The 25973-nt window shown below is 47.7% G+C and overlaps 1 protein-coding gene across 2 annotated transcripts in view; it reads left to right on the forward strand.

Annotated features, from left to right (window-relative positions):
• Positions 1–25973, forward strand: part of mdy (diacylglycerol O-acyltransferase) — a 255316-nt gene that overhangs the window by 142261 nt on the left and 87082 nt on the right. For both annotated transcript variants that reach the window (XM_075698769.1, XM_075698760.1), the window contains 2 exons: positions 3250–3302; positions 3470–3572. In XM_075698769.1, the coding sequence (XP_075554884.1) occupies positions 3250–3302; positions 3470–3572 (156 nt within the window). The remainder of the gene's footprint in view (positions 1–3249; positions 3303–3469; positions 3573–25973) is intronic.

Raw genomic sequence — 25973 nt, forward strand, 5'->3', positions numbered from 1 at the left:
CTGCGTGTACACTCAGAACGTAGCACGGTAGCGGGAAGTCATTTTTGGTCTTCATCAGTACTACAATTGTGAAAGGCATGTCATTTTACTGAGTGATTTTGATTATGTTTGCTTTCCAGAAGATAAATCTAAGTTCAGTGTTTGTGATAAAAGTTCCTTGCTTTTAATAAAAGTTCGATTGTAAGGGAACAAGACCTTGAAGACATCGGTTATGTGTTCTGAAGCGAAAAAAAAATAATGTGTATATGCACTAGGAAGGCGATTGTCATAGCAATCTAGACAGAATTTATGCTCCGTTAACTTTTGCACCTTTATTTTCAAATTATCAAGTGTTACATGTTAGTTTCAGCGATAATTGTCTAGTTATATCAACCATAGAAAAGCAACCAAAAGCATCTAAATTCAACTGGGACCTATGGAAACTAAAGGAAACACTTTTGCAAGACGACGTTTTCCGAAATGCAGTGCAAGAAAAGCTCGAAAATTTGCTCAGCACAACTGCGTCATCGTTTTTCATTGCAGAATGGGAACATCTTCAGGAGAGCCGTTAAATTCACCGCAATTGAAAGAGCGTATGCGTAGGCCGGTATAAAGAGAAAGAGCGTGACAAAGAATTGCACCTTAGGTTAAAACATGTGATCTGCGCAGAAAGCTCTTCGCCTGGCTTATTTACGAAAGAAACCAAAGAAGTCCGAGCTTGAAGTTATGGATGGAAAAAAGTGCAAGATGCTGTATTAAAGGCACGCGTGCAGAGAGTTTATGGACGGGAATACGCCATCCAAGTGAGCAATAAGCGACGAGAAAAAGAAATGCGGTTGCCAAGGAAATAACAATAAGTTATGATGGGCAAGTCACTAATTATGTTGGAATGATAAAGCGCGCATTTCACATTTCAGTCTTATTATGAAAGTTTGATGTGGAAAAAGACCTGTTATATGAAACGTTTTAAAATTGACTTCTTCCCATTATTGCTAACAATATCAGACGCCGGTTTGTGAAGCACTCGGCAGACCAATGAGCCTTTCGGAAGTTGAGGATGCGATTGACTCTCAGTCCCAGCAAGTCGCCGGGGCCTGATGGCCTTGGAGGGGCTTTCTACAAGAGTTTTAAGTGGAGTAGCTGTAGCATTACACCAGGTGATAATTAAGATGTACGAGAACAAGAATTCGGCGCATCCTTCTTTTCGGACATTGCATGTCCGAAAAGGACATCCTAAAGCGAAAAAGACCCAGCGAGGATTTTGACGGTTGTAGCCTATAGACCAATAAGCTTGACAAATATGAACTATGAAGTTTACTCTAAAGTACCATGGTGCGACGCTTTCAAACTGTGATAAAACAACTTGTGCGTGGGCCCTCATCACACCTGCATTACCAAAGGAAGGTCAGTCTTTTCGAATGTACAGAACGTTGTGACGAAAAGGAGGGCCATGTCGCCGTGATACAAATTGATCTTGAAAATAATTTTGATAGAGTGGTCCATCATGTCACGTTGTTGCTCTTAGAACATATTAAAGGGCCCCTCACCAGGTCTGGCCATTTTTAGCTGACAAGCGCAGTGCATGCATGCATGCTAACGGTCTTGTCTGCTAAGCATTACATCGCTACGCGCTGCGGAAAGCGCTGAAATTTCAAGCCAAATGTTGTTTGCCCTTTTCTCGGGCGCCGCGCTCACAGCCGGAGAGGTGACGCATATGCGCAAATGCGCCTACGTAAGTACACGTATATGCTGTGACGTCGCTCATAGCGACAGATGACTTCAAGAATTATTCAAGACACCATCTGTTATTTGTGTAATCTGTTGCCTCAATAAGCGAATTAAAGTTTAGAGAAATAATAAGACACACAAACCAATGTCTGCGTGTTTGTTTTACTTATACCGTAGCAAGAGAGATGTACTTCCGTTTCGTCCGCCTGTTCCCACGTTCAGTCGCGCGCACAGGCAATGAAAGTGTCATTTTCTACCGTGTTCCAGCGCGGAATCATGCTCTGTGATCCGCTTGTCTGCCTCAGTGTTCGTGTAGCACCGACTTATATTGCTAGTCACGTGTTCTCGTGCGCAGCGCGCAAAATTGTGCGCTGCGCGAAACGAGACAAACGCAACAGCTCGTGCGCGACACCACCAGCGGAAGTGCGCCGGGCAGCAAAAAAAAAAAAAAAAAAAGGCGGGGCCTGTGACGTATGCGTCACGCGATCCACGAGCTCCCGTATGGGAGAACGCAGGGAAGGAATATCGCTTGCGGAGGCTAAACGGGGCGAGTGGAGAGAGCGTTACGTTGGCGGTGACGATCGCCTCCTGAAATCATGGGTTCGCGGCACGGAAATATTTTTTCAGCGCGGCTATTAATGAACCAATTTGAAAAATGCTTGCGATACAACGCTCCCTAGAGGGCACGTAGCAAATTCCAGCGTATAACCGAAATTTTTGTGGCCCTTTGAAGGGCTCCGCACCAGGTCATAAAGTACATTTTGGTTATAGGCTGAAAGTTGTTACTTGGCCTCTAAGGAGTGTTCTACGGCAATATTTTTTCAAATTAGTTCATTGATAGCAGCGATAGAAATACTTGGAAGTACCGCGAACCCATGATGTCAGTACCGTGCACTGACAGAGCTAACCTTCTCGCATGCTATGAACAATGGCGCACAACAGTGCCTCAAGCAAACGCGTCTCGCTGTGTATTTGCAATGCTATGTGGTCAAACACAAGTGGTGCACGCGAGTAAGGGGAACACCATCTCACCATTCTCGTATTGTGCCAAGCGCTTTTAAACATTTGCCATCAGCATCGCCGACAATTACCGACAGAAAGCTTCGTTTACACGGATTCACACAGTATGTGGGAGATCTGCATATATTTTTTTCCGTTCCTTGTTCGTTCACTTTGCGTCTCTTCCTCCTCTACCGCGTCGCCCTCGTCGTTCTCCCCTCCCATCGGTTGGTCCGCGTGTACCTTGAGAAGCGCGCTCGCTACCGTGCTTGTCCGCGGGATTTTCCCACAGAAGCCGCATTATAACCGGTGTTTCGTTTCATGCGGCTGCACTACAAGCGGTACGCGGGTAAACAGGAATCGGAAAAGACCGCGTAATAGCGGATCCTGCACTAGAAACGGTTACGTTACAAGTTGTCTGATCTTATATCATTTTTTAGACCTAATAGTGGCGTACGTTACTAACATAATTTCTTGTTATAATATAATTGCAGTTATCTCAGTCTAATTTGTCACTGTATGTTTTTTTTTTTCTTTTCGCAGGTCTTAACCTGTGCATATTGTGCTCGTTGGTCATTGAAAAGCTGTTGGCTGCGGTGGGTACTATTTGATTTTTGCAGGGATCTGTGATGAGATAACCAAGGATGCGCTTTATTGCACTGTGAGAATGGTATTGAAAAATGTAAAATGACATAGTGGCTCAATGTTTGTGGTAGAGATCACAGACCTTTAACATGCCTTCCTCCTGGACTTGTGCTTCCAGGGCCGGGTGTCCGAAAGCGTCGCCAGGAACGTGCGGGTTCTCAACCTGTCTTCTATCCTTCTCATTCCACCTGTGGTGGTATTCGTGTGGGACTGCAATCCTGGTGAGCATTCAAGTTGTTCGAAGCAGCAACCTAGAGCTGAATCCTAGTGGCAAATTCGGGGGCATATTTCCTAACGTTTCATTTCCTTTTACATTCTTTTCACCCTTCATCATTGGCTCGGACGTGATTTGATACCGCTGTACAAGTGGTGTATATCTCTGGGATCGTCTACTTGGCACACCATGTGATAAGGGAAGAATAGAAATTGAAATGGAGTGTCACAAAATACAGGCCTTGGAGCACTTTTAGAGTAGAACTTCCTGTTCTTTTTTTCTTTTTTTGAGAAAGTGTGTTCCCTTGGCAGATTGAAAGTGAATCTAGCAGAGATTGCCCCGTGGAGCAGTCCAGGCTGCACTGTCAAAATGAGTTTATTTTACGTAAAGTTGTGTGGCATACTTCCTTTTAATAGCTGTTGACTGGAATTGTCCACAGAGAGGACACAAGTAAACAGACGTGCACTTATAGATTCGCTGCGACAATGAATGGTTCACCTTGCACTGCTGTGCGGCCTTTTTAATAACTGAAAACTTCAAGAGCTACATATAAGTTATAGAAGTGAGAAATTTGGATCAGGTGATGACAGAAAATGTAAGGCTTCATTAATTCGTGTCTCACAATAAATTTAACCTCTCAATTCTGGTTCTTCTCACTCGTAATGATCAGCTAACGATCAGTTGAAAATCGGCTACGTTTGCCAACCATGAGGCATAAAGTCATGAAGAGGCCATCCTAAAGAGGCCATCTCTGAGATGGATATGTAAGGCAAATGTTTCCTAATGACCCCATGTAATTTTTTCAGCGCTTGGCATTTGTTTTTATCCATCAAAATAGCTGAAGCTTCGCATGCAAGTCAGCATGCAGTGACTATGTTGCCAAGCACTAGTGTGATGTACCGAATGATAACCGGGCGCACGATCGGAGATCGTTGTTCGAAGCGTGCGTTCAGTTTGCGCTCAGTTTCGCCTCACGCGATTGGCCTAAGCCGCGCCGAGTCGTCAGCCGCCGGCGGCTGGCGACTCGGTTTGCGACCTAGGTTTGCGATCTCTGCCCACTGAGACAACCAGTAATTAAGCTGATGAGAGCAATATTGTCATATCTCTGGAAGTGATTAATCCTTCAAACACTTTGTTAAACTGATCGCTGCTACCCTCTCGGCTTAAGGGGGTTACATGGCTTTGAAAATCAACGTCCTTATTTCTTCATGGATTTTGATTAAAATTGGCACAAATGTTTAGAATGTCTCCCCCGATGTTTCCATAAAAGTTTGAGTGATACCTTGAGAACATTTTATTGTGCAGAATATTTCTCCTTTGAACTTTCTGGAGGGCCTGGGGAGCTTAAAGGGCCCCTCACCAGGCCCCATAGCAAATTTTGGTTATACGCTGGAAGTTGTTACGTCTACTCCAGGGAGCGTTCTGCCGCAAAAATTTTTCAAAAGGGCTCATTAATAGCCGAGGTAGAAATATTTCAGTGCCGCGAACCCATGATTTCAGAAGGCGAGCTCCACTGCAAAGCGAGACACTCTCTCCACTTGCCCCGTCTAGCCTCCGCAATCGAAATTCCTTCCCTACGCTTTCCTATACCGGACCTCGAGGATCGCGTGACGCATACGTCACGGGCCCCGCCTTCATTCTTTTTTCTCGTCGTTTTTTTTTTCGGCACTGCGCACTTTTGCTGACGGCATCGCGCGCGAGCTGTTGATTCTCTCGTTTCGCGCAGCGCACGATTTTACACGCTGTGCACAAGGACACGTGACTACCGGTATAATTGAGTGCTACACGAATAATGCGGCAGACACTAGCGGATCGCAGAGCATGGTCACGCGCTGGAACACGGTAGAAAATGGCATAGTTTCGGTACCTGCGCACGACCGTAGGAACAAGCAGACGAAGCCGAAGTACATCTATCTTGCTTCGTTGCGAAGTAAAACAAAAAACACGCAGGCATTCCGTTTGTGTCTTTTATTTACTCTAAACTTCAATTCGTCAATTCAAGCAACAGATCACACAAATAACAGATGTTGCCTTGAATAATTCGCGAAGTCACGTGTCTCGATGATTGACGTCACACTGCGGATACGATTACGTCGCCGTTCGGCTTGGAGCGCGGTTGCCGCGAGGGGAAGGGAAAACGGCGTTCGGATTGAAATTTCTTACCTTTCCGCGGCGCGTAGCGATGTAATACTTTGCAAACACCATCGTTAGCGCGCATTGTATGTTCTGCGCTTGTCAGCTCAATATGGCCAGACCTGGTGACGGGGCCCTTTAAGAAACGCGATGGAAGGCTCGTTGCGTATTTTCCTGCGTAGCTAAATGTGTGCTGAAGGTCGTGACATTCATGTTGTTGTTTTTCGCTATACAATTTTTTTATTTTTTACCTTCGCATCAAGCACACTTTTGTGGTGAACAAATAACCACACCATAAATTTATTAAGTCAAGATAATAAAGCGCGAATGTCACCATCTGCACTGTAGCCCTAGGAACGTGACAAAAAAGTCAAAATAGACGATACGGTAACACAGAAATCAACTCCATTAACTGAGCAGAAAGGCAAAAAAAAGTTTTGAGAAAATGGCTCTGAAAGTTTCACCTTCAGTTCTCTAAAAAGCACCAAATTAGTAGTTTTTGGTGTGTTTTATTACGTGGGGCTTCTTGGACAAGGACAAGCCTTTGGTCTAGTGTGCCTTCGTTCCCCCTTTTATTTTGTATGACATTCTTCAGTGCTGCCCTGCAAAAAGCATGGTGCCTGGGTTTCAAACCAAGTGAGGTGCAGAACTCCGTGTAGGCATGAATATAGTTCCAGTGTTGTACCTACAGACTGCCTCTTTGACAGCAGTCTCCAGTGCCTCCAGTCAGTGAGGCATTGTTTTGGTAGAATCGACCATTTTACTGAATTAAGTCTCTCAGCAGCCTTCCCAGTCACTTTCCCTTGACAATGGCTGTGCAACTTAAGATCAGAGGGCCACTGATATAGGCAGCACTGCAGCTGCTAGGTGCTTTCCAGCTTGTTCCTTCGTATGATGCCTCACTTCTGCAGCCAGGTGTCTGTGCTAGCCCAAGGAGCCCGAGGGGCCTTGTGAACAGAGCTCATGATGAGGTTCTCTTCATGAAGGGGTGGTATAAGATAGATACTGCTAAGAGATATCATAACAGTATGATAAGAGTCGGCGCGCGATGGGCTTGGTCGCGGATCCGAGGCCTTGATGCGCGAAATGCTTATCCGCAGGTCCGAAGAGTCGACGCACGGTGAGTTTAGTCGAGCAGTCCGAGGTGCCGATGCGCGAAATGCCTAGCCACGGTCTCGATGAGTCGACGCTCGATGTGCCTAGCCGCGCAGTCAAAGGCGCCGATGCACGAAATGCTTAAGGCCAAGCTACAAGTACGCATGCCAGCGCGCGAAAGCTCGCGCCCACGCGCCTCACGCATGCGCAGATGGTGCAGGACAGATCGTACGCGTCGAAGCGCGGCGCGAACACAGATATCTAAAATGCGCCCGCACGCGCCGCACCACGCCTGGGCGCGTACGGCGTCAGGCGCGGAGGCTGTTTCGCGTGTCGGCGCGCGGCGGCGTGGAGACCTACAACCGCTAGGATTTTTGCGCCCGCGCCGGAAGCTGCCGCTCGCGTCAGTAGCATGACGCACCTCACATGACCACGGCAAGCCAACGTCACTTCCGGAACGACTCCGCGCGACGTTCAGGCAAGCCCGGGCAAGCTGCTTCAGTACCTGGTGATGCTATGCCGATGCTGCTGCAGGTTTTGCCGGGCTCACAATACTCATATTAGATCGCAGTTCAGCTGAATGACCCACAAGGAGTCGTAAAATATGTTTCTGAAATATAAAAACAAATTTTAAGCTAAAATTATTGTGTTTTCTTGCAATAGACAGTTTTAGTATGGCGTACGCTATACCATTGCGTACGCTAAAGAATAGCGGATCGTCACTGCGCATGCGCTGAACGCTAAACAAAATGGCGGGTATAGCGTTGTTGCGGGGTTTGCGGAGCTTGCGGGAAACATGGCGGCGGTCCCGGCTGCCCGCTTCGAATTGAATTTGGCGTTGCTTTTGTAAAATGCACTTCGTTCGTAGCAAATGACTGTAAACGGCTTTCGCTTAGCCTCAGGCCGCTTCGACGACAAGAGTATTATGGATAACCTCGTGGTGTTTTGGAGATCGCTTCTCGTTTCGAACGAGTCGAAGCCTAACGAAAGAAACATTCGAGATGTCAGCGCCACCTGTCGCTAAAGGCGCAAAATAGCCTCAACGGCATATGGCCTCTGAGATCCGAAGATATCGCCGGTCAACTGAAATTGTAGAAAACGTGCGCTGCTTATCGTACGCTATATTATAGCGTATAGCGTACGCTATAGTTGCTGACGCTTAACTAAAACTATTTAATATGTAACACATTGTTTAACGTGGCCGTTAAGCGAAGGCTAGACTGCCTTGAACATGGCAAGCTAGCAACACTGCGCCGCCGCGACGAGACGCGCGGCTACGCGCAGCAACTCGTGCATCCTTTGGGTGCGCGCCCTCTTCCTCCGTCGGGCGCGACGCGACGTCGAGTCAGCGCGGCGTGTGCGCACGCATTGGAACGCGTACGTCTGGTTGAGCCTTAAACACACGCTGAAAGATGTCATTGTCCAACATGGCGACACCCATGGCTCCCGCTTCAGCATGAATTCTCGTGATGGCTACATTCTGTTAGGATCGGCCTGCAGCTATTTTAGCCCGCTGCACATGTTCCAATCTAACCGGACGGGGCGCACTTCACAAAACTGCGGATAACCGGCAGCCACGTGGCGCGGGGTCAGCTTAGGGGAGTTCTCGAGGGGAGGTAATTGGCGGACCCTCCCCATGAGCTTTTCGAGACACCAGACAATGTGCTACCCGGAACGGCTCAGAGTTCTACGAAGCCCCTCTGACGTCGGCTCCGGACCATTACACCTGTGTGTGTGTGCGGCACGTGTATGTGAGTCCTAATCCTCCTCCAAGTCGACAGCCCTCATCCTCCTCCAAAAGGGCGGGTCATCTTGAATGACGTCGAACTATGACGTCGAGCAGAGAGCTTATAAACAGCGATTGTCGGCTGCTAGTGGGTGCTCGTCGTCGTGCTCGTTGTCGTGCTAGAAATGTACTAGTGAGCTGCGTGCTCGTTGTCATGCTCGAAATGTACTCGTGAGCTGTGTGCTCGTAAGCTATTTGCTGTATGTTAGTCTTGCGGGCTCCATATGGGAGTCACGCTAGACTGTCGATGTGCGTCTTGTCTAAGATGTAAATAATGTAAATAAATCCTGCTTACCGAGTTCCTCTCTACGACCTTCAACTCCTTCAAATGGTGGCAGCGGCGAGATCGTCCGACGACTCCTACATCTGGTTGACAGCGGTGGGATCGTCCGACAACTCTGACAATTCTCACTCGCGTTGATCACGAGGAACTACTGAAATGACCTTTCGCTTTCTCTAAACTCACCTAAAACGTTCGTTATGAGCGCATAGCGCATCCAATTGGTGAGATTGTTCTGCGATTCTGGCGCCCGTAGGCCTAACGAGACGCGTCCGCATAGCAACAGGATTATGGTGGCTAGAGGAGTAGGTGTGCCAACCGATCCATTGAGAAGGACATACATCCGACTCGTCTGGAGCGTAGTTCATCACTTCTCTGCATCATGACGCAAAAGTGGCTCTGCGATCAGTATGACGGTTCTTAGCGGGGCATGTCGTCTGGTACATGTGGCAGACGGCACGCAACACATAAAGCACGCAAAGTGAAAAACTCGTCAGTAGCCTTCACTTTGTGCCATGAAGAGATACATGTGTCTGTTATTGCGTTTTTGCAAGTAGCTAAGATATGCTGAAGTTTCTACGACGAAAAGGTGAGCGGCATGGTTAGCTGAAGCTCATCTCCGATGGTGCATAAGCGGAGTTCGCGCCAAATAGTTGCGGTATTTCTGCTTCAGAGAAGATCAACAAGAACACTTACTTCTTGCTCTGAACGATAGATCACGGGGGCCCAAAACAGCATTGTCCTCAACGCCGACAAGAGCAGCAACGGACAGCACTTATGGGCGAAGGACGCTTTTCGGAACAGTTCCTCAAGTGCGATTTCACCCATGTTGTGGACTAAGAAATTTTTACCAAAGATGCAGTAATATGGTGCTTCCGCTCATGTCTATAATATGATGCCCGAGAAAATAAGAGAGAATATTTTTTTGGGACTGTGATCACATAACGTGATTATGACCGCAAACCGGCGGAGAGATCAGAGCAACAAGCTGCGAACGAACCCTGTGCAAATTACGACGTCAAGATTTCTGTGCCAGCGCTTGCGAAGTTTGTCATCGCGTACGTGTTGCATCATGCTTGATTACTGGATCCGCTAGTGGAAGGTTCCACGGCTGCTGTATTTTCTCTTTGATCGTTTTTGACATCCACGCTTGCTTGCGTTTGTGTTCCCGTATGTTAAACTAAAAGTCGTAGTAGGGTACAACTTAAAAGTTCGCAACGAAGGCACACGGACCTCGCGGTGTTGTAACTCCGCCAGCCAATCACAGAAGCAAACAAAATCGTCCTCATGCGACCATTTCAAAATGGCGTCGTACTTGATACCTCCGGAGCGTCTGCTGTTCTTGAAGAGCCTTTTTATCAGCGCAAGCGATGGGTTGTGCAACAGACATGGCCGAAATGCATGGAGTCTGAGCAATTCACTCTTCAGGAGTCCGCGGTACAGTTCATTTCACTGCTGACCCCGTTTTACTAATGAAACTTCACTGCCAACTGAAATGAAACTTCCATGGCTATAAATAGTTGCAGCGAAGGAAGCGTTTTATTTCAGTTCAATAAAGAATTAGGCTTTCACCGTTCTACTTTAACAGACGAGAGAAAATGTACAAGATTACGCGCTTATAATTTTATTTTTGTGGTTACTGCCTTATTTAAGTAACAGGAAAAGTTTGAAGTACGAACTATTTGCGGCCTCGTGGAGGAACAGTGGCCGGCGGTTATGAGGGCGTGGGCAGGGCTTCACTATCACTGCAGACTTGAGTTGTATCCGAGTTGTATCCGAAACCAGGCCAGAAGTCACGTAGAAAATCGATGATGCTGAACGCTATTTGCGTTTATAATTGCAAAAACACCAGTTACTAATGTAAAGTGCAATATTTATTTAGCAATGATAATTTTGTACTATTTTTTATGTAATAAAGATGGATGGATGGATGGATGGATGGATGGATCTTGCTATTATACTGCCTAATGTCCTTCCTAGGTTAAACAATGAAAAAAGCTGTGCTTTTGTACGTCTCCGTTTTTTGTCGTTTCCCTACTTTTCTACCTCCAATTGCCTCTTACTAATCGCTATTGCGGACATGTTTACTTTTCCACTGCTCTCGCTGAACACAAGGGCTTCAAGGAGGCCAGTGGTGCCTAAATCGACCGCTGGGTAGACGTCTTCACATTCTAATAAAACATGCTCCATAGTTTCCCTAGCTTTACCGCAGCAAGCACATGTTTCTTCCTTCTTATATCTCGCTTTTTAGGTGCGTTTTCTAAGGCATCCCGATCCCGCTTCGAAAAGTAATGAGCTTCCCTTTGAGTTATCATAAATTGTTTCTTTCCTGATTTTGTTTTTTTTCCTCTTAAGTAGTTACTCGTGGCAGGTTTCTTTTCCATTGCCGCCACCCATGAGATTATTTCGGCCTCTCTGACTTTCCGCTTGACGTTCTTTGTTGCTGTCTTGCCCACCCTATAGGCAGCATACATGCTAGTAAGCTTCCTAGTCCTTTTCCTCCACAGTAAATCAATGTTTTTCCTGTACAGATACCTCAACACTCTCCCAGAACATTTGCTTTCTTCCATATTCCTCAGTCGTTCTTCATACTCAATTTTAATGCGAGCTTCCCTCACTTCAAAACTAGTCCAGCCCATATCACCCTGCACAGCTTCATTTGTAGTCTTCCCGTGAGCGCCCAATGCGAGGCGACCCACTGACCTTTGGTTCACATCGAGTCCTGATTGTACCCCTGATTTAAAGCAAACAACCGCATTTCCAAAAGTAAGTCCTGGAACCATTACACCTTTCCACATACCTCGGAGCACCTCGTACCTATTGTATCCCCATAGCATTCTGTGCTTCATTATGGCTGCCCCCCCCCATTTCTCTTCCCCTTCACTGTTATTTTTCCTGTGTTCCCATATATCTATTCCCTTCGTTTCTCAATATACCAAGGTATTTATATTCTGTTACCCGAGGTATTTCCTGGCCCTTTATTGCCACTGTCTGTTCACTGTTTTCATTGAATACCATAACACCTGATTTTCTAACACTAAATTTCAAACCTAATTTGTTGCCTTCCTGTCCTAAGATATTAGCCAGACGTTGCAAATCACTTTGCTTGTTAGCTAGCAACACAATATCGTCCGCCCCGCAGGGGCGTCTGCATCAGCAAGCGTTTGGTGTGTTGCGACACCACGTACCCGAGCACACGAGGGTTGGGCCCTCCCGCATCTAACCGTGCACGGCTTAGCCGTGTCCGGGGAAAGGAGGATCCTGGGGGTTGAGCCGATGCCGGGTGTTTTGGACCTTTACGGCCTTTGGGCGGAGGCAAGACACCTCTTTGGCCTCAGCTTCACGCAGACGGCAGCTCCAGACTGACCCACCTGGAGGAAATCGGCAGTCGCCTTTTCCTGTCCTCCTCACCAATCTTCGTCTTTCTCTCCCACTTTTCCATCTTTCCTGTCTTCTCTTCACTTCTTATGATTTCCGTATTTCCTGACGGCAAGGGTTAACCGTGTGTAATATATTCAACGTTGGGTACATACATTAGGTCATAGTGGCGGTGTATAGCTGGCGTCTGCAGGTTTCTAGGAACCTGTACGTCCCCTTGTTGGGCTCGGTGGTGTGTGGCTACCACCGCCGCCGAATTTTGAAACCATCCAATGGCAGAAGCGTTTCCGCGACTTTCAGATCGGCCTCTGAAAAGAGGTCGCACCGAAGCAATTTTCAAGTTCTTTTTAAAACCAAGCGAAGACACATTTCCGAAATACCATGTTCTTCACAGTGAAGGCAACACCACATATAGAAAACTGTCACCATTCATAGTTTCGAAATGCTTACAAACACAATTGGACCTGTTTATAAGGCCTCAAAGATGGCTAGCGGAGACCTCCTCCTTGAACTGACCAAGAAAGATCAACTAGAAAAGCTCGCCGAACTCGCCAATATCGGTCACATCAAAGTAACAATCTCTCTGCACCGCTTACTCAACACTAGCAGGGGAGTTATATCAGAAGACTTTCTGAACCTCAGCGACGAAGAGCTACTCGAAAGATTTCAGGAGCAAAACGTAATTAAGGTTCAGAGAATCACACTACGACGAAATGACCAACAGATCCCGACGAAACATGTGATTTTGACATTTGGTAGTAGCACTATCCCGAGTTCACTCGACGCAGAATATCTGAAAATCAACGTGAGACCGTACATACCGAACCCGAGGTGGTGTTTCAAGTGCCCAAGGTTCGGGCATGCATCTCAATCATGCAGAGGAAAAGAAACATGCGCCAAGTGTAGTGCCAACGGCCATCCATCTGACAACTTCAATGCTCCCGCACAATGTGTCAATTGCAAGGGCGATCATCCAGCTTACTCACGGAGCTGCCCTTGCTAGAAAAGAGAAAAAGAAATAATCGCAATAACTGTAAAGGAAAAGAGTTCATTCTATGAAGCGAGGAAAAGGCTAGGGCACTTACCTCAAGTAAGCTATGCCAGTGTGACCCGGCAGGGGGCAGCGCTACGCCGGTTTCAGGAGTCTACAGGGTCCACGTCCGGTACTTCTGTAGAAACTCCAACCGCCCCCTTGGTGGCTGCAGCCAGTGCTGCTCCATCATCGAAGACGGCCCGGCAGACTACAGTGCCGTAGGGCCCGAAGTTGAACCGCGCCCCACGGCCCGAGACGCGCGTCTAGGCGCCTGGCTCTTGATCATCCAGCGCCTCGGAAAAGGCAATGGAGGTCGATCCGAAAACCCCGGCGTCATCGACGCCCAAATACCCGCGCTCCCTGGAGGGCTCCCAGAAGGAGAAACATATTGCAACTCCGGTGAGAAATAGAAAGGTAACCTGAACGGTCACCGCCCTTCATAAGAGTAATCAGCTTTTAAATACACGTCACCTACAACTCGTAAGCTCACACGCATAAGTAACTTTTTTTTCGATTCCAATAAGATGGCTTTCATCATTCAATGGAATTGCAGAGGCCTAATTCGTAATCTAGGTGACATCAAAGTTATTATAAATAAGTTATCGCCAGTAGCATTCTGCCTTCAAGAAACGAACCTAGGACCCAAACATACACATTTTCTTATAGGTTTTACTGTCATAAGAAAGGACCTCGAGTACTCCAGTCGTCTATCAGGAGGTGTCGCTGTTATCGTCCAAGGCGGCATCCCCACGCGGAACGTTTAATTAAATACTGCGTTAGAGGCCGTAGCTGTCACCGTTTTATCTTTCAAGACTGTCACAATCTGTTCGTTGTACAGTCGCCCAAATCTTTAACTGGTGTGCGGGAGCGGCGACTTTTCCGGGCGTTTTCCGGGCGTCAGCGCCGTATGACGCGGCGAGGCTGGAAACAGCCTAGTAGACGATGGGCCCAGCTGAGCGCGCTTTGTCCGCATGCGCTTAGCCTGACTGTTTCCAGCCTCGCCCCGTCAAACGGCGCTGACGCACGGAAAAGTCGCCGCTCCCGCACACCAGTTAAAGATTTGGGCGACTGTACATCCCTCCCTATACCCATTTCACAACTCGTGACAAGGAAAATTTAATTGGCCAGCTGCCGGAGCCTTTTGTTTTAGTTGGAGATTTTAATGCTCATTGCGCTCTTTAGGGCAGCGATAAGAATGACCAAAGAGGACAACTTATCGAAGATTTTATTTTGACAAACAACATCTTTCTTTTGAATTCAGGTGCGCCAACACATTTTTCACCGAGTTCATGTAACTTCAGCTGCCTTGATTTAGCATTGTGCTCACCGGATGTTTTTGCCGATCTTTAAATGGGAAGTACTGAAGACTTCATATGGCAGTAATCATTCACCTGCTATAATCAAACTCACATCAACGCTACCCATTATATCTAATAAACCACGCCGTTGGAAATTACAAATGGTAGACTGGTCTATTTTCACAGAAAGGGCCAGTCTGAAGGAGCTCATTTTGACAGACCTGAGCATTGATCAAATTAATGAAAAAATTACTAAGTGCATAATTGCAGCAGCTGAAAAGGCCATTCCTCGATCTTCTGGCATTGTTCGAAAAAAGCTGAATTCTAGGTAAACACATGAATGCACCGAAGCAAAAGAGCAGCAAAATAAGGCATCGGGGATCTTGCGTAGATACCCAACACACAACCTTCTGAATTTCAAACAACCCAAAGCTTAAGCTCGGTATATTCGGAGACAAGCCGAAAAATTGTCATGGCAGAAATACATATCTACAATTAATAGCACCATTACATCGAAAAGGATGTGGGAACAGGTCAGAAAGTTTAGGGCGCACTACTCATCATACACGATACCCTTATTTACGCCTTCAGGCACTCAGACAACACTACAAGAAGCGAGTGTACTTGGGGAGCGCTTATATAACGTCTCTAGCTTGGCGAACTATTCAAACATGTTCTTAAAATACAAACTGTCGGCAGAAAAGGAGAAACTACCAACTGCTTGTATGTCAAGGGACGAATACAACGCTCCATTTACGTTACAAGAACTTAACACGGTTCTCTGTGTTGGCAAAAAAAACTGCAGTAGGTCCTGACCGGATCTATTATTCCAAGCTTGCACACTTGTCCCCAGCATCCGTAGATGCTCTCCTTAAATTTTTCAACAAAATACTTGAATCAGGAATTATGCCAAAAGGTTGGAAAAACGCAATAGGTGTGCCTTTTTTTAAAAACAGGTAAATCCCCCACATTCCTAAGCAGCTTTCGACCCATTGCCCTGACAAGCTGTTTGGCGAAATCATATGAAAGTGTCGTAAATGCGAGATTAACTTTCACGCTTGATATACGGAACTCCGTTGATTTTCATCAGTGCGGCTATAAAAAAGGGTGTTCAACGACAGACCACCTCGTCCGACTTGAACACGAAATACATGAAGCATTCTTACACAAACAGCACTGCCTGGCAGTGTTCTTCGATCTAGAAAAAGCATATGACACCACGTGGAGATTCGGAATCTTACGTGACCTCGCCGCGTTAGGAATCTGCAGCAAAATGCTGAACTGTCTCTCTGATTTTATGTCCAACAGAACATTCCAAATCCGTCTAGGCACTGTGCTCTCGCGCACATTTATCCAGAAAAATGGCGTGCCACAAGGTTGCGTACTTAGCACAACACTCTTTATAGTAAAAATTAGCTGTATCAACAAAGTAATTCCCACCTCTGTTATGCACTCCATATACGTCGATGATTTGCCAATAACGTACCGCGCCTCAAACTTACCAACATGTGAAAGGCAGCTCCAGATAACAATAAATAAACTAATGGAGTGGGCTGAGAAAAATGGCTTCCGCTTCTCAACTCAGAAAACTGTTACAGTGCTATTCTCGCAAAAACGAGGGTTGTTCTTAGACCCGGATTTAAAATTGAATGATGTCGCGCTGCCGGTAAAACAAGAATATAAATTCTTGGGACTAATCTTTGACAAAAAACTAAACTTCCTAGCCCACTTTAAAACACTAAAGATTAAGGCAAATGAAGCATTGAATATCCTCAAAGTTTTATCTCGTAAGCACTGGGGTTCCGACCGAACGTGTCTTTTACGTATTTACCGGTCTCTTGTTCGTAGCCTTTTATACTACGGCTCCATTGTTTACGGCTCATCCACACAGTCCTACATCCAACGACTTCATCCAGTACATAACCTTGGACTGCGATTGGCGAGTGGTGCCTACAGAACGTCACCTATTCAAAGTTTATACGATGAGTGTAATGAACCTTCATTACAGCAGCGCAGAGCATTACTCACTTTCTCGTACGTACGTACTAAGAATTCAGTCATCACCGCAACACATTTGCTACAACGTCCTCACACAATGCAACTTACGCCTACACTATACAAATAAACCGAACATGATTAAGCCGCTTGCCCTGCGATATGAGGAATATGTTCGTGATTATGACATTCCTCGCGAAGTCCTCCAGGTTGCCAGAAAGCCACAGCGTTTGCCCCCGTGGTACGATTTTGAACCGTTATGCGACTGGACATTGACACATTTAAAGAAGACACCCCAGGCGAACACATTATACAAGCATTCCGTGCTCTTCAGGACAAATATCAAAATCACATGGAATTCTACACTGATGGCTCTAGAACGATAACACGTGGGTGTGGGGGCCGTAACGGAAAATTGGGAAAAAGGTATTCGATTCCCACAACACGCCTCTGTTTTTCGCTAGTTTTCGCTATATGGTTGTTGTTAAAGATTATCGCTGATAAACACAAAAATGCAGTCATATACACAGATTCTTTAAGCACACTGAAGGCTCTACATCTGAAATCTGAGTGTGAACCCCTGATAGAAGACATTTTAAATATGGTGGCGCTTAACAAATACGGGAGGTCAATTCGTTTGTGCTGGGTTTCAAGCCGTGTTGGGATACCGGGCAACGAAGCAGCTGATAGATGTGCATTGATGGCCGCGTACAAAGACATAACAAACACAACACTTCCATATAAAGATAGCATCCGTGCGATTAGAAAAGCCTTAACATTAAAATGGCAACACGAATGGGACCGTTGTGCCGACAACAAACTACATCGCACGAAACCCATAGTTGGTGAGAAGAAGACATCATCAGGAACTGTTCTTCGAAGTAGTATTATGCCGACTACGCATTGGGCACACACACACACCTCACGCACAGTTACTTACGGAAGAAGACACACCAACATGCGAGAAATGTCAACAGCCACTAACAGTTATGCATATATTACTGACATGTACGCAGATTGCAGAAACACACAGACGAACACTTTGACATGTACGCAGAAACACACAGACGAACACTTTTGCACAAATTATATAAACTACACATACCTTTACACCCCGCTCTAATTTAGGTGGTGATCCGCAATACCATTATGTGACGCCCGTAACTTTCTAGACGACACTGGATTTTTACATAAAATATATATTAACACAGCATTTTCCTTCATAAACTGGATTTTAAAACACCTCGTGTTTGGCGCAGCATAGCCTTAGCCGCTTTTGCGCCATTAAACCTCATTTAACTAACTAACAATATCGTCCGTATAACATAAACCTGGAAGCTGCTGCTCTACTACTGTACCCGCCTGTTTGTATGAGAGATTAAAACCGATATTACTTCCTTCTAGCGCCCTCTCTATCATCACCATGTACATCATAAACAGCAGTCGGGATAAAGGGCATCCCTACTTCAGACCCTTGTTGATATGAACTTTCTCTTCGCTCCTCATCCCTTCCCATTCAACGCAAACGGTATTTTCTAGATAAATCTCTCTCGAAATCTGTAGACAATCGTCACCTAAGCCTTCCCCTTCCAGAATATCCCACAACATGTTGCGGTCTACGTTGTCATAGGCTCTGTAATGTCTAAAAATGCCACATATAACGGTCTGCTTTCTACTTTTGATATTTCAATACACTCAGTAAGAACAAATAAGTTATCTAAACGCCTACCTATCCTGAAGCCATTCTGAAGTTCTCCCAAAATGTCATTATTCTCTGCCCATGCTTGAAGCTTTAATTTGATTGCCTGCATTGCTAGCCTGTATATTATCGATATAATGGTCAACGGTCTATACGAGTGAATTCTATTTATCTCCCCCTTATTTTTATAAATTAAATTCATTCTACTTTGTCGCCAACTGTCTGGTATTCGTCTATCTTTTAAAGTTTTTTCCACTGCTTTCACCAGAGCTTCCTTACTTTTTGGTCCTAGTTCATTTATCACCCTAACGGGAACGTCGTCTAGCCCTGTGGCTGTGCGCTTAGGAATTTTCTCTTCCGCTTTCTTCCAGTTTAAATTTGTGAGCACCAGCTCCTTTTCCACTTAGGTCTCTTTCATGCTCTTTTTTTCATCAAGTACAACCTCGTCATTGCCTTGGAAAGATTCGGCTGTTGCTTTTCGGATGTAATTTATTGCCGCTTCTCCTTTCAGTCTGTTTTCATCTTCGTCTAGGATATGTTGTTGTATTGTTGTTGACTTCCTGCCTAATAATTTTATGTGGTTCCACAATATTCTAGGTGCGGCCTTCTTTTTCTCACGTATTTCTGACAACCAACGTTCACTTTCACCTTTTAATTTTGCTTGCACCAGTATTTGAACCATAGACTTTTTTTCTTCCGGTATATTTCCCATTTACTGGTTACTTAATCCTGTGGCAACTGCGCCTTCTTTGCCTGCCTGTGCTCTCGAGATACCTTCTGTCGTTCGGCGATCGCTTCTCGTATCTCCTTGTTCCACCAGCTTTTCGGTTTCTTTTTTCCTTTCCAACGAACATGTTTCTCTTTCCGTATTTCTGTCGTCATTACACTTAGAAGCTCACCATATTCCCACTCTTTACTTGGCCATTTGCCAAGTTCTTCCTCAACTCTAGTGACTGTATTTGCTATTTGTTCAGCGTTCAAATTTGGACTGGCCATTTTGCTCTCCTTGCTCTCTTTCCCAACTACTTATCCCAATATCAAAATGATGCGTTTATGGTCACTCCTATGCTGTTAAACCCTTCCTAATCGATGACCATTTCTCTCAACTTATCATGAGTTCCTTCTGTCATCAGAGAGTAATCAATGGTCGATTGCCGGTTTCCCACTTCCCACGTGATCTGTCCTTCACACTTAGGCCCTGTATTCACGATCACGAGGTTATTTTGCTCACAAAGGTCCAGCATTGACTTCCCGTTATTGTCGGTATAGCCATCTAAATCCTGTATGTGGGCATTCATGTCGCCTAATAGGACAATTTCAGCACCACTCCCGAAACCCTTAATATCAGCGCTTATGCATTCCACTAACTCTTTATTCTTCTCTGTGCAATTTTTTCCGGTCCACAAATACGTAACGCCCAGCCACGTTTCTTTCCCACTCATTGTACCTGATAACCAAAGATGCTCTTGACATTGTGAATTTACTCTTTTTCATTTGGCTCCCTGATGGATGAGCGTTCCGACTCCCCCTCCCTTACTTTCCGACTTAGTTCTGTTGCACCCTTCCCAAACATAATTCTCAATAACTGGTGGCTCTTCTGAGTCTCTAAGGTGCGTTTCTGTAACCGCATACACCCCTATTTGTTCTCTGTAACTGCTCCTCAATCTCTGCCCACTTTTCCTTTCTTCTGCCGCCCTGCATGTTTATGTAGCCTATTGCATGGCGAGCTCTCTTTCTTGTTTTCCTCCTTTTTCTGTTATCGACGGCGATGCTCTTCTGATGTTCCCTAGGGGACCTTCTTCATTACTATCTACTCTGACCTCCTGAGCGCCCGCGGGCCCCCTAAAAAAGCAACAACGCGACCACCAAGTCGCCAGCCCACTTCTCGTGCTAGCCTGTAATTGAAGTGGATCCCGTCTCGTTTAAAACCACCACAACTTCTCACTTCCCTATTTACTCCGACAACCTGGAAGCCTTTCTCTCGGCTCATTTGCCATATCGCCTCATTAGCAGCCACTACAGCTCTTTGTACGTGACTGTCACGCACAGGCACCTCCGGCACCGTGCACACCACGATCTGCACCTAAGGGGATAGCTCACCCAAGTCGTCCACCCCCTTCGCCAAGCGCTGGGCTAGTCCTGGCCCTTTCCTGTTTAGGACGTCATTTAGCCCATCTGCTACTATGACGAGGTTGCGCACGTGGGCATTTTCCGCGAGCTTTTTTTTTTTTTTTGCTCGCTCCATGGCAGAACCCAGTGTGCGCCCTGGAAATGTCCCTACCGCCACTCTTTTGTCGACTTTCACCCTCTCCACAATTGCTTTTGAGCACCCAGCCAGGTTTGAATCGCCAGCGATAATCACCCTTTCACTCTCTCCTACCTCTCCTTGCTTCCCTTTGTCATTTTCCGCGTGATTCGGACTCGACAAGGGGCATTGTCCCCTGGGCTCCTGCTTTTTCCGCGTAGCGGCCTCAAGGTAGGTGCTGCTCTTTCCAGCTAACCCTTCATCACCCTGCCTGCGTTCCACATATTTCTCTGACCCTCCCGCGCCTGTCGCGTCGGGGGTCTGTGTTCCATTGTCACGCACATTCTCGGTCACAATGGCGGCCCTGTTCAGCTTTTCCTCGGCTGCTTCAAGTCTCTTTTCAACTACCTTCCGTGCCTCACGCTCCCTGTTTAGCTCCATTTTGAGCTCTTGCACCTGTTTGAGAAGCTTTTCCTGGAAAGCCTCGATTTTCTGCAGCCTAGTATCGACATCACATTGTGTGCCGGTTGATTCGACGCCCTCTCCATTCTCACCCGTCTCCTCATCTGCCTTGAGGGACCCCCCCCCCCCCTCGCGTACTGCCTGCTTTACCGGCTTTCTCGCCATGTATTGCACGGCTTTTTGCAAATACTATAACACTATATCAATGCAGAGCACGTGCGTTTTAGAAAAAACCGATACACACAGGATCCAAATCCTCAAAATGCCGCAGAGCAACTCTCACCACTGTTTCAAAAACAATCAATGCCGCGGAGACCGAAGGTATGACACACTCTCGCATGCGCTCAACCACGCGGCCACGCTCTCACTTTTCTACCAAACACGCACAGTAAAACCACTAATAGCTATTTGTCTTGCCACTTCCAAGCTACTATTTACAGACTACAAACACTCAACGTCCCACTCGGCCACATGTGTTGGAACACGTGGCACGAAAAGACGCTCTAATTATCATGCAAAACAAATGTACACAAAGCACACCCGCGCACCGGAAATACGAGAGACAAAAAAAGGAAAGAAAAGGAAAACCCCCCAATTACTATTTAAATGCAAAAAACCAGCAAATAAAAACATAAACAAGCTCAAAGCATGCACTAAAACTTATGATTTCGTCGTCGCCACGGAGCCCCGAAAAGCACGTCCATTCGCCACAAAATCCAAGAAGGTTGATTCTCATTACGGCGCCTCTAGCGGGAGATTTTGAACTTACGCAGGCATCATTTAAGTGGCTTTACTGCGCTTGTTTTGTTAGCAGCGGCGCGCGGTCGATTTTTTCGTCCTCTGTGGCCACCGCGGGTAGCATACGTTGCTGTGAACATCTCAGTCAAGTCTTGATGTCGTACGCGGTGTACGTCTGTGGCCATTTGTTGAACTTGAGAATGTGTTACCCATGGTGATACCCCTGGTCTCTCCCTTTCCGATTGGTCGCGTCATTTTTTGTCCAATCGACAAGCCCGTGCAGGTGTCATGTTCGCCCAATGGTGACACTCACTGGGCTCTCCCCTTCGATGGCCGCATTCGTCCCGCGTTGTTTCCTTGCCTGGTCGACCTTGAACGAGCTAACAGTGCTGCAAAGCAGCTTTTCTCGGGACTAAGGTCAACTACCTCAGAACGTGCTGACCTCCATGTACACCTTCGGGAAGCGTCACGTAGGGGGGGAGACAAAAGTTCCCCGTGTGACACACGACAGCAGGCTAACCAGCCTGTCTGGCGCATCTGGTGACACAGTCGACACGTCGACCGAGTTTTGCAGAGTTTTAGAATAGGGGCCCCTAGTTCTTGCATACGCAAGCCGCTTGCGTCCCCTAAACTAAAACTCTCGCATGCGCAGTACCGTCAACCCTAGTTCTTGCGTACGCAGGCGGCTTGCGTCCCCTAAACTAAACCTCTCTAGCGTCGAAGCCACTGCGCATGCGAGAGACGTAAACTGCGTTTGGGTTTTGCGTTTGGCACGCTATTTCACCGATATAGCGGGAGCCCCAAAAGTTGGTCGAAATGATTTGCGTAAACAAACATGGCGGCACCCATCGAAGCGACGGCTCTAACCTAGCACCAAACTGGGTTCGATTCGTGGTTACGCGTGAAGTTCGCAAGCTAGGAGGTGACTGCGGTTATCGCTATCGCTCAACTAGCGTGTGTTATGAAGATTGATTCATTAGACGCCGCTGATTCTGACTTCGTTTGTGGATATTAACACGTGTACATGTTGATCTTTTCCGGGTAACCATGTTTTACCGCTTAACAAATGCTATCGCACAGCGCAGGACGCGCCTGCATGTATAGGAAGTTTCTGGAATGTTATCGATGGTTCCGTACACTGTCTTTCACCGCAACTTCTGTAATCTGATTGCATGTATGCGCGACGCGAATAGTGTAGAACATTGTGGAAGACACGCAGGTCCCACCGGTTAATCTGCAACATTCGACGACTGATCTATAAAAGCCGACGCGCTTGACCCGCTGATCAGATTTTTCGACGATCGCCGACTGTGTTCGCCGCTCTCGTTGTGCTATAAGTGTAGCCTGTTTTGTGGGCACAGGTTCGCCCAATAAAATCTAGTTTTGCCTTTCACAGTAATGCTACTGTGTTCTTAACGTCACCACCACGTGACATCTGGTGGAGGTGCTTTACGTTCATGTACCGGACGCCCCCGACAAGCCGTAATCCAAGCCCGGACCGCAAAGACAACACCAGCGCCGTCCCAGAACATCGAGCAAGCCGCCGGCTACAGCAGCTGCCCCCGGAACACGGAATTCTACCAGAGACAACCAAGAAGATCGTCAGAGTAGTTCGTCCAGAGACGACCAAGAAGACAGCCCCAATGGCAGCCGGAGCAGCCCCAATAGTTCTGCAGCAGCCCAGGGAGCCACCGACGTTCCGCGGTTCCACATTTGAGGACCCGGAAAGCTGGCTGGAGACGTATGAGAGGGTCGCTACGTTTAACAGTTGGGACAGCGACGACAAGCTGCGGCATGTCTATTTCGCACTGGAAGACGCCGACAGGACCTGGTTCGAGAATCGAGAAGCCACCTTGACGACGTGGGACCTGTTCCGAAGCGGCTTCTTGCAAACGTTTGCAAGCGTCGTGCGAAAAGAGCGAGCCCAAGCACTACTAGAAACCAGAGTGCAGCTGCCAAACGAGACGATCGCGATCTTCACGGAGGAGATGGCCCGTCTTTTCCGGCACGCCGACCCGGAAATGTCAGAGGAGAAAAAAGTCCGCTTCCTGATGCGGGGCGTTAAGCAAGAACTTTTCGCCGGACTTATTCGTAACCCGCCGAAGACCGTAGCTGAGTTTTCTGCAGAGGCGTCGACGATTGAGAAAACTCTGGAGATGCGCACCCGGCAATATAACCGCCAGGGGCTCACGCCGCAGTACGCCATCCAAGGACTGGATTCCGACGACCTTCAGGAGACGGAATCAGGGCCATTGTGCGCGAAGAACTGCGCAAGGTCCTGCCTTCGTCGCAGCCCCAAGTGGCTTCGATCGCCGACATCGTGAAAGAAGAGGTGCACCGATCACTTGGAGTTCCCGAGCTGCAACCACAATTACCGCAGCCCCAGCCAGAAGCGATGACATACGCCGCCGTCGCACGCCGTCAAGGTCCCCCTCCGCGACCACATCAGGGCCCTGCAACGACGCAATTCCGTCGTCCGCCGCCGCCACCAGCACGCCCACCCGTCGCCCAGCGCACTTACGCGAGGAAGAAGGACATTTGGCGAGCCCACGACCACCGCCCGCTCTGCTATCACTGCGGAGAAGCCGGCCATGCGTATCGCCGATGCCCATACCGGGAGATGGGACTGCGAGGTTTCGCCGTCAACGCTCCGCTCCCGCAGCAAGGTGAACGCCCTCGCGATATCGCCGACTACCTCGCCGCTACTCAGTGGAGCTCTCGACGACCGTCGCGTTCGCCATCACCAGGCCGCTACCTCTCGCCGCAGCGCCGACCATACACTGGCCCAGCCCGGGGCCGGTCAACGAGCCCATATCCGGAAAACTAAAAGCAGCAACCGATGGAGTTGCAGCTGCTGTTCGTCGAACTGACGAAGATCCTCCGCCGCCGACGAAGACGACGAAGAAACCATCTCGACGACCTAATGACGACACGCCGCCGTCCCGACGAAGTTAGGAAGCCAAGACTACACCGACGAAAGACGACTTGACGACGCGACGTTCCAGCTTCAGTTCAACACGACGCAGCCGTCATCCAACGCCAAGACCCAACTGCAACGCCAAACAAAGAACCACCGACCTCGACGTACTTCTCGACGGCCACGCAGTCACTGCCTTAGTCGACGCAGGGGCCGATTACTCCGTAATGAGTGGACACATCGCCGCCCAGTTGAAGAAGCTTAAGAGTGCATGGGAGGGCCCCCAAATTCGGACCGCTGGAGTACACCTCATTACGCCGACTGGAATCTGCACGGCAAGAATAACCGTTCATGACCGGACTTACCCTGCCACCTTCGTTATCCTCCAACAGTGTTCACGAGACGTCATTCTCGGCATGGACTTCCTGAGCCAACACGGCGCAATCATAGACCTGAAGTCAAAATCGATAACGCTGTCGGAAGATATAGCGATACCGCCGGAGAGCTTTCGTAGTCACCACGCCTTGAGTGTTCTCGGAGATCAAGTGAGCATCCCGCCTCGCTCGAGCATTGTTATTTCGGTCGGCACCGAAACTCCTGCTGACGTAGAAGGCGTCATCGAAGGCGACCAACGTCTACTGCTAGACCGTGAAATTTGCGTCGCAAGAGGGATCGCTCGACTGCATGGAGGGAAAACTGAAGTATTGCTGACAAACTTCAGCCAGGAGTTCAAGCACATCAACAAGGGCACGACGATCGCGTACATCGAGGAAATTCTGGAAACCAGTAATGTGTTTGTCCTCTCGGATTCTGCCGCATCTACCCCGACGACGATGGTTCCCGAACCAGACTACGACATTGATCCAAGCCTCCCCGTGATTAAGCAACAGCAGCTCAGAAGTCTGCTCCGACGATACAAAGGCTGCTTTTCGACGTCATCGAGGATTCGACAAACACCAGTCGCCAAGCATCGCATAATCACCGAGGAGTGCGCTCGACCACTCCGATAGAGCCCTTACCGAGTTTCGCCGCGAGAACGTGCAGCTATAAGAGAACAAGTCGACGAAATGCTGCGCAACGACATCATCCAGCCGCCGAAAAGCCCGTGAGCATCCCCTGTTGTCCTGGTAAAGAAAAAGGACGGAACCCTACGTTTCTGCGTCGATTATCGTCGTCGGAACAAGATCGCGAAGGACGTATACCCCCTCCCACGAATAGACGACGCATTGGATCGGCTCTGCAACGCTAAATACTTCTCGTCGATGGACCTCAAGTCTGGCTATTGGCAAATAGAAGTCGACGAAAGAGATCGCGAAAAGACTGCCTTCATCACCCCAGACGGCCTCTAC

Source organism: Dermacentor variabilis, chromosome 1 (genome assembly GCF_050947875.1).
Source record: "Dermacentor variabilis isolate Ectoservices chromosome 1, ASM5094787v1, whole genome shotgun sequence".
NCBI classification, from domain to species: Eukaryota; Metazoa; Arthropoda; class Arachnida; order Ixodida; family Ixodidae; genus Dermacentor; species Dermacentor variabilis.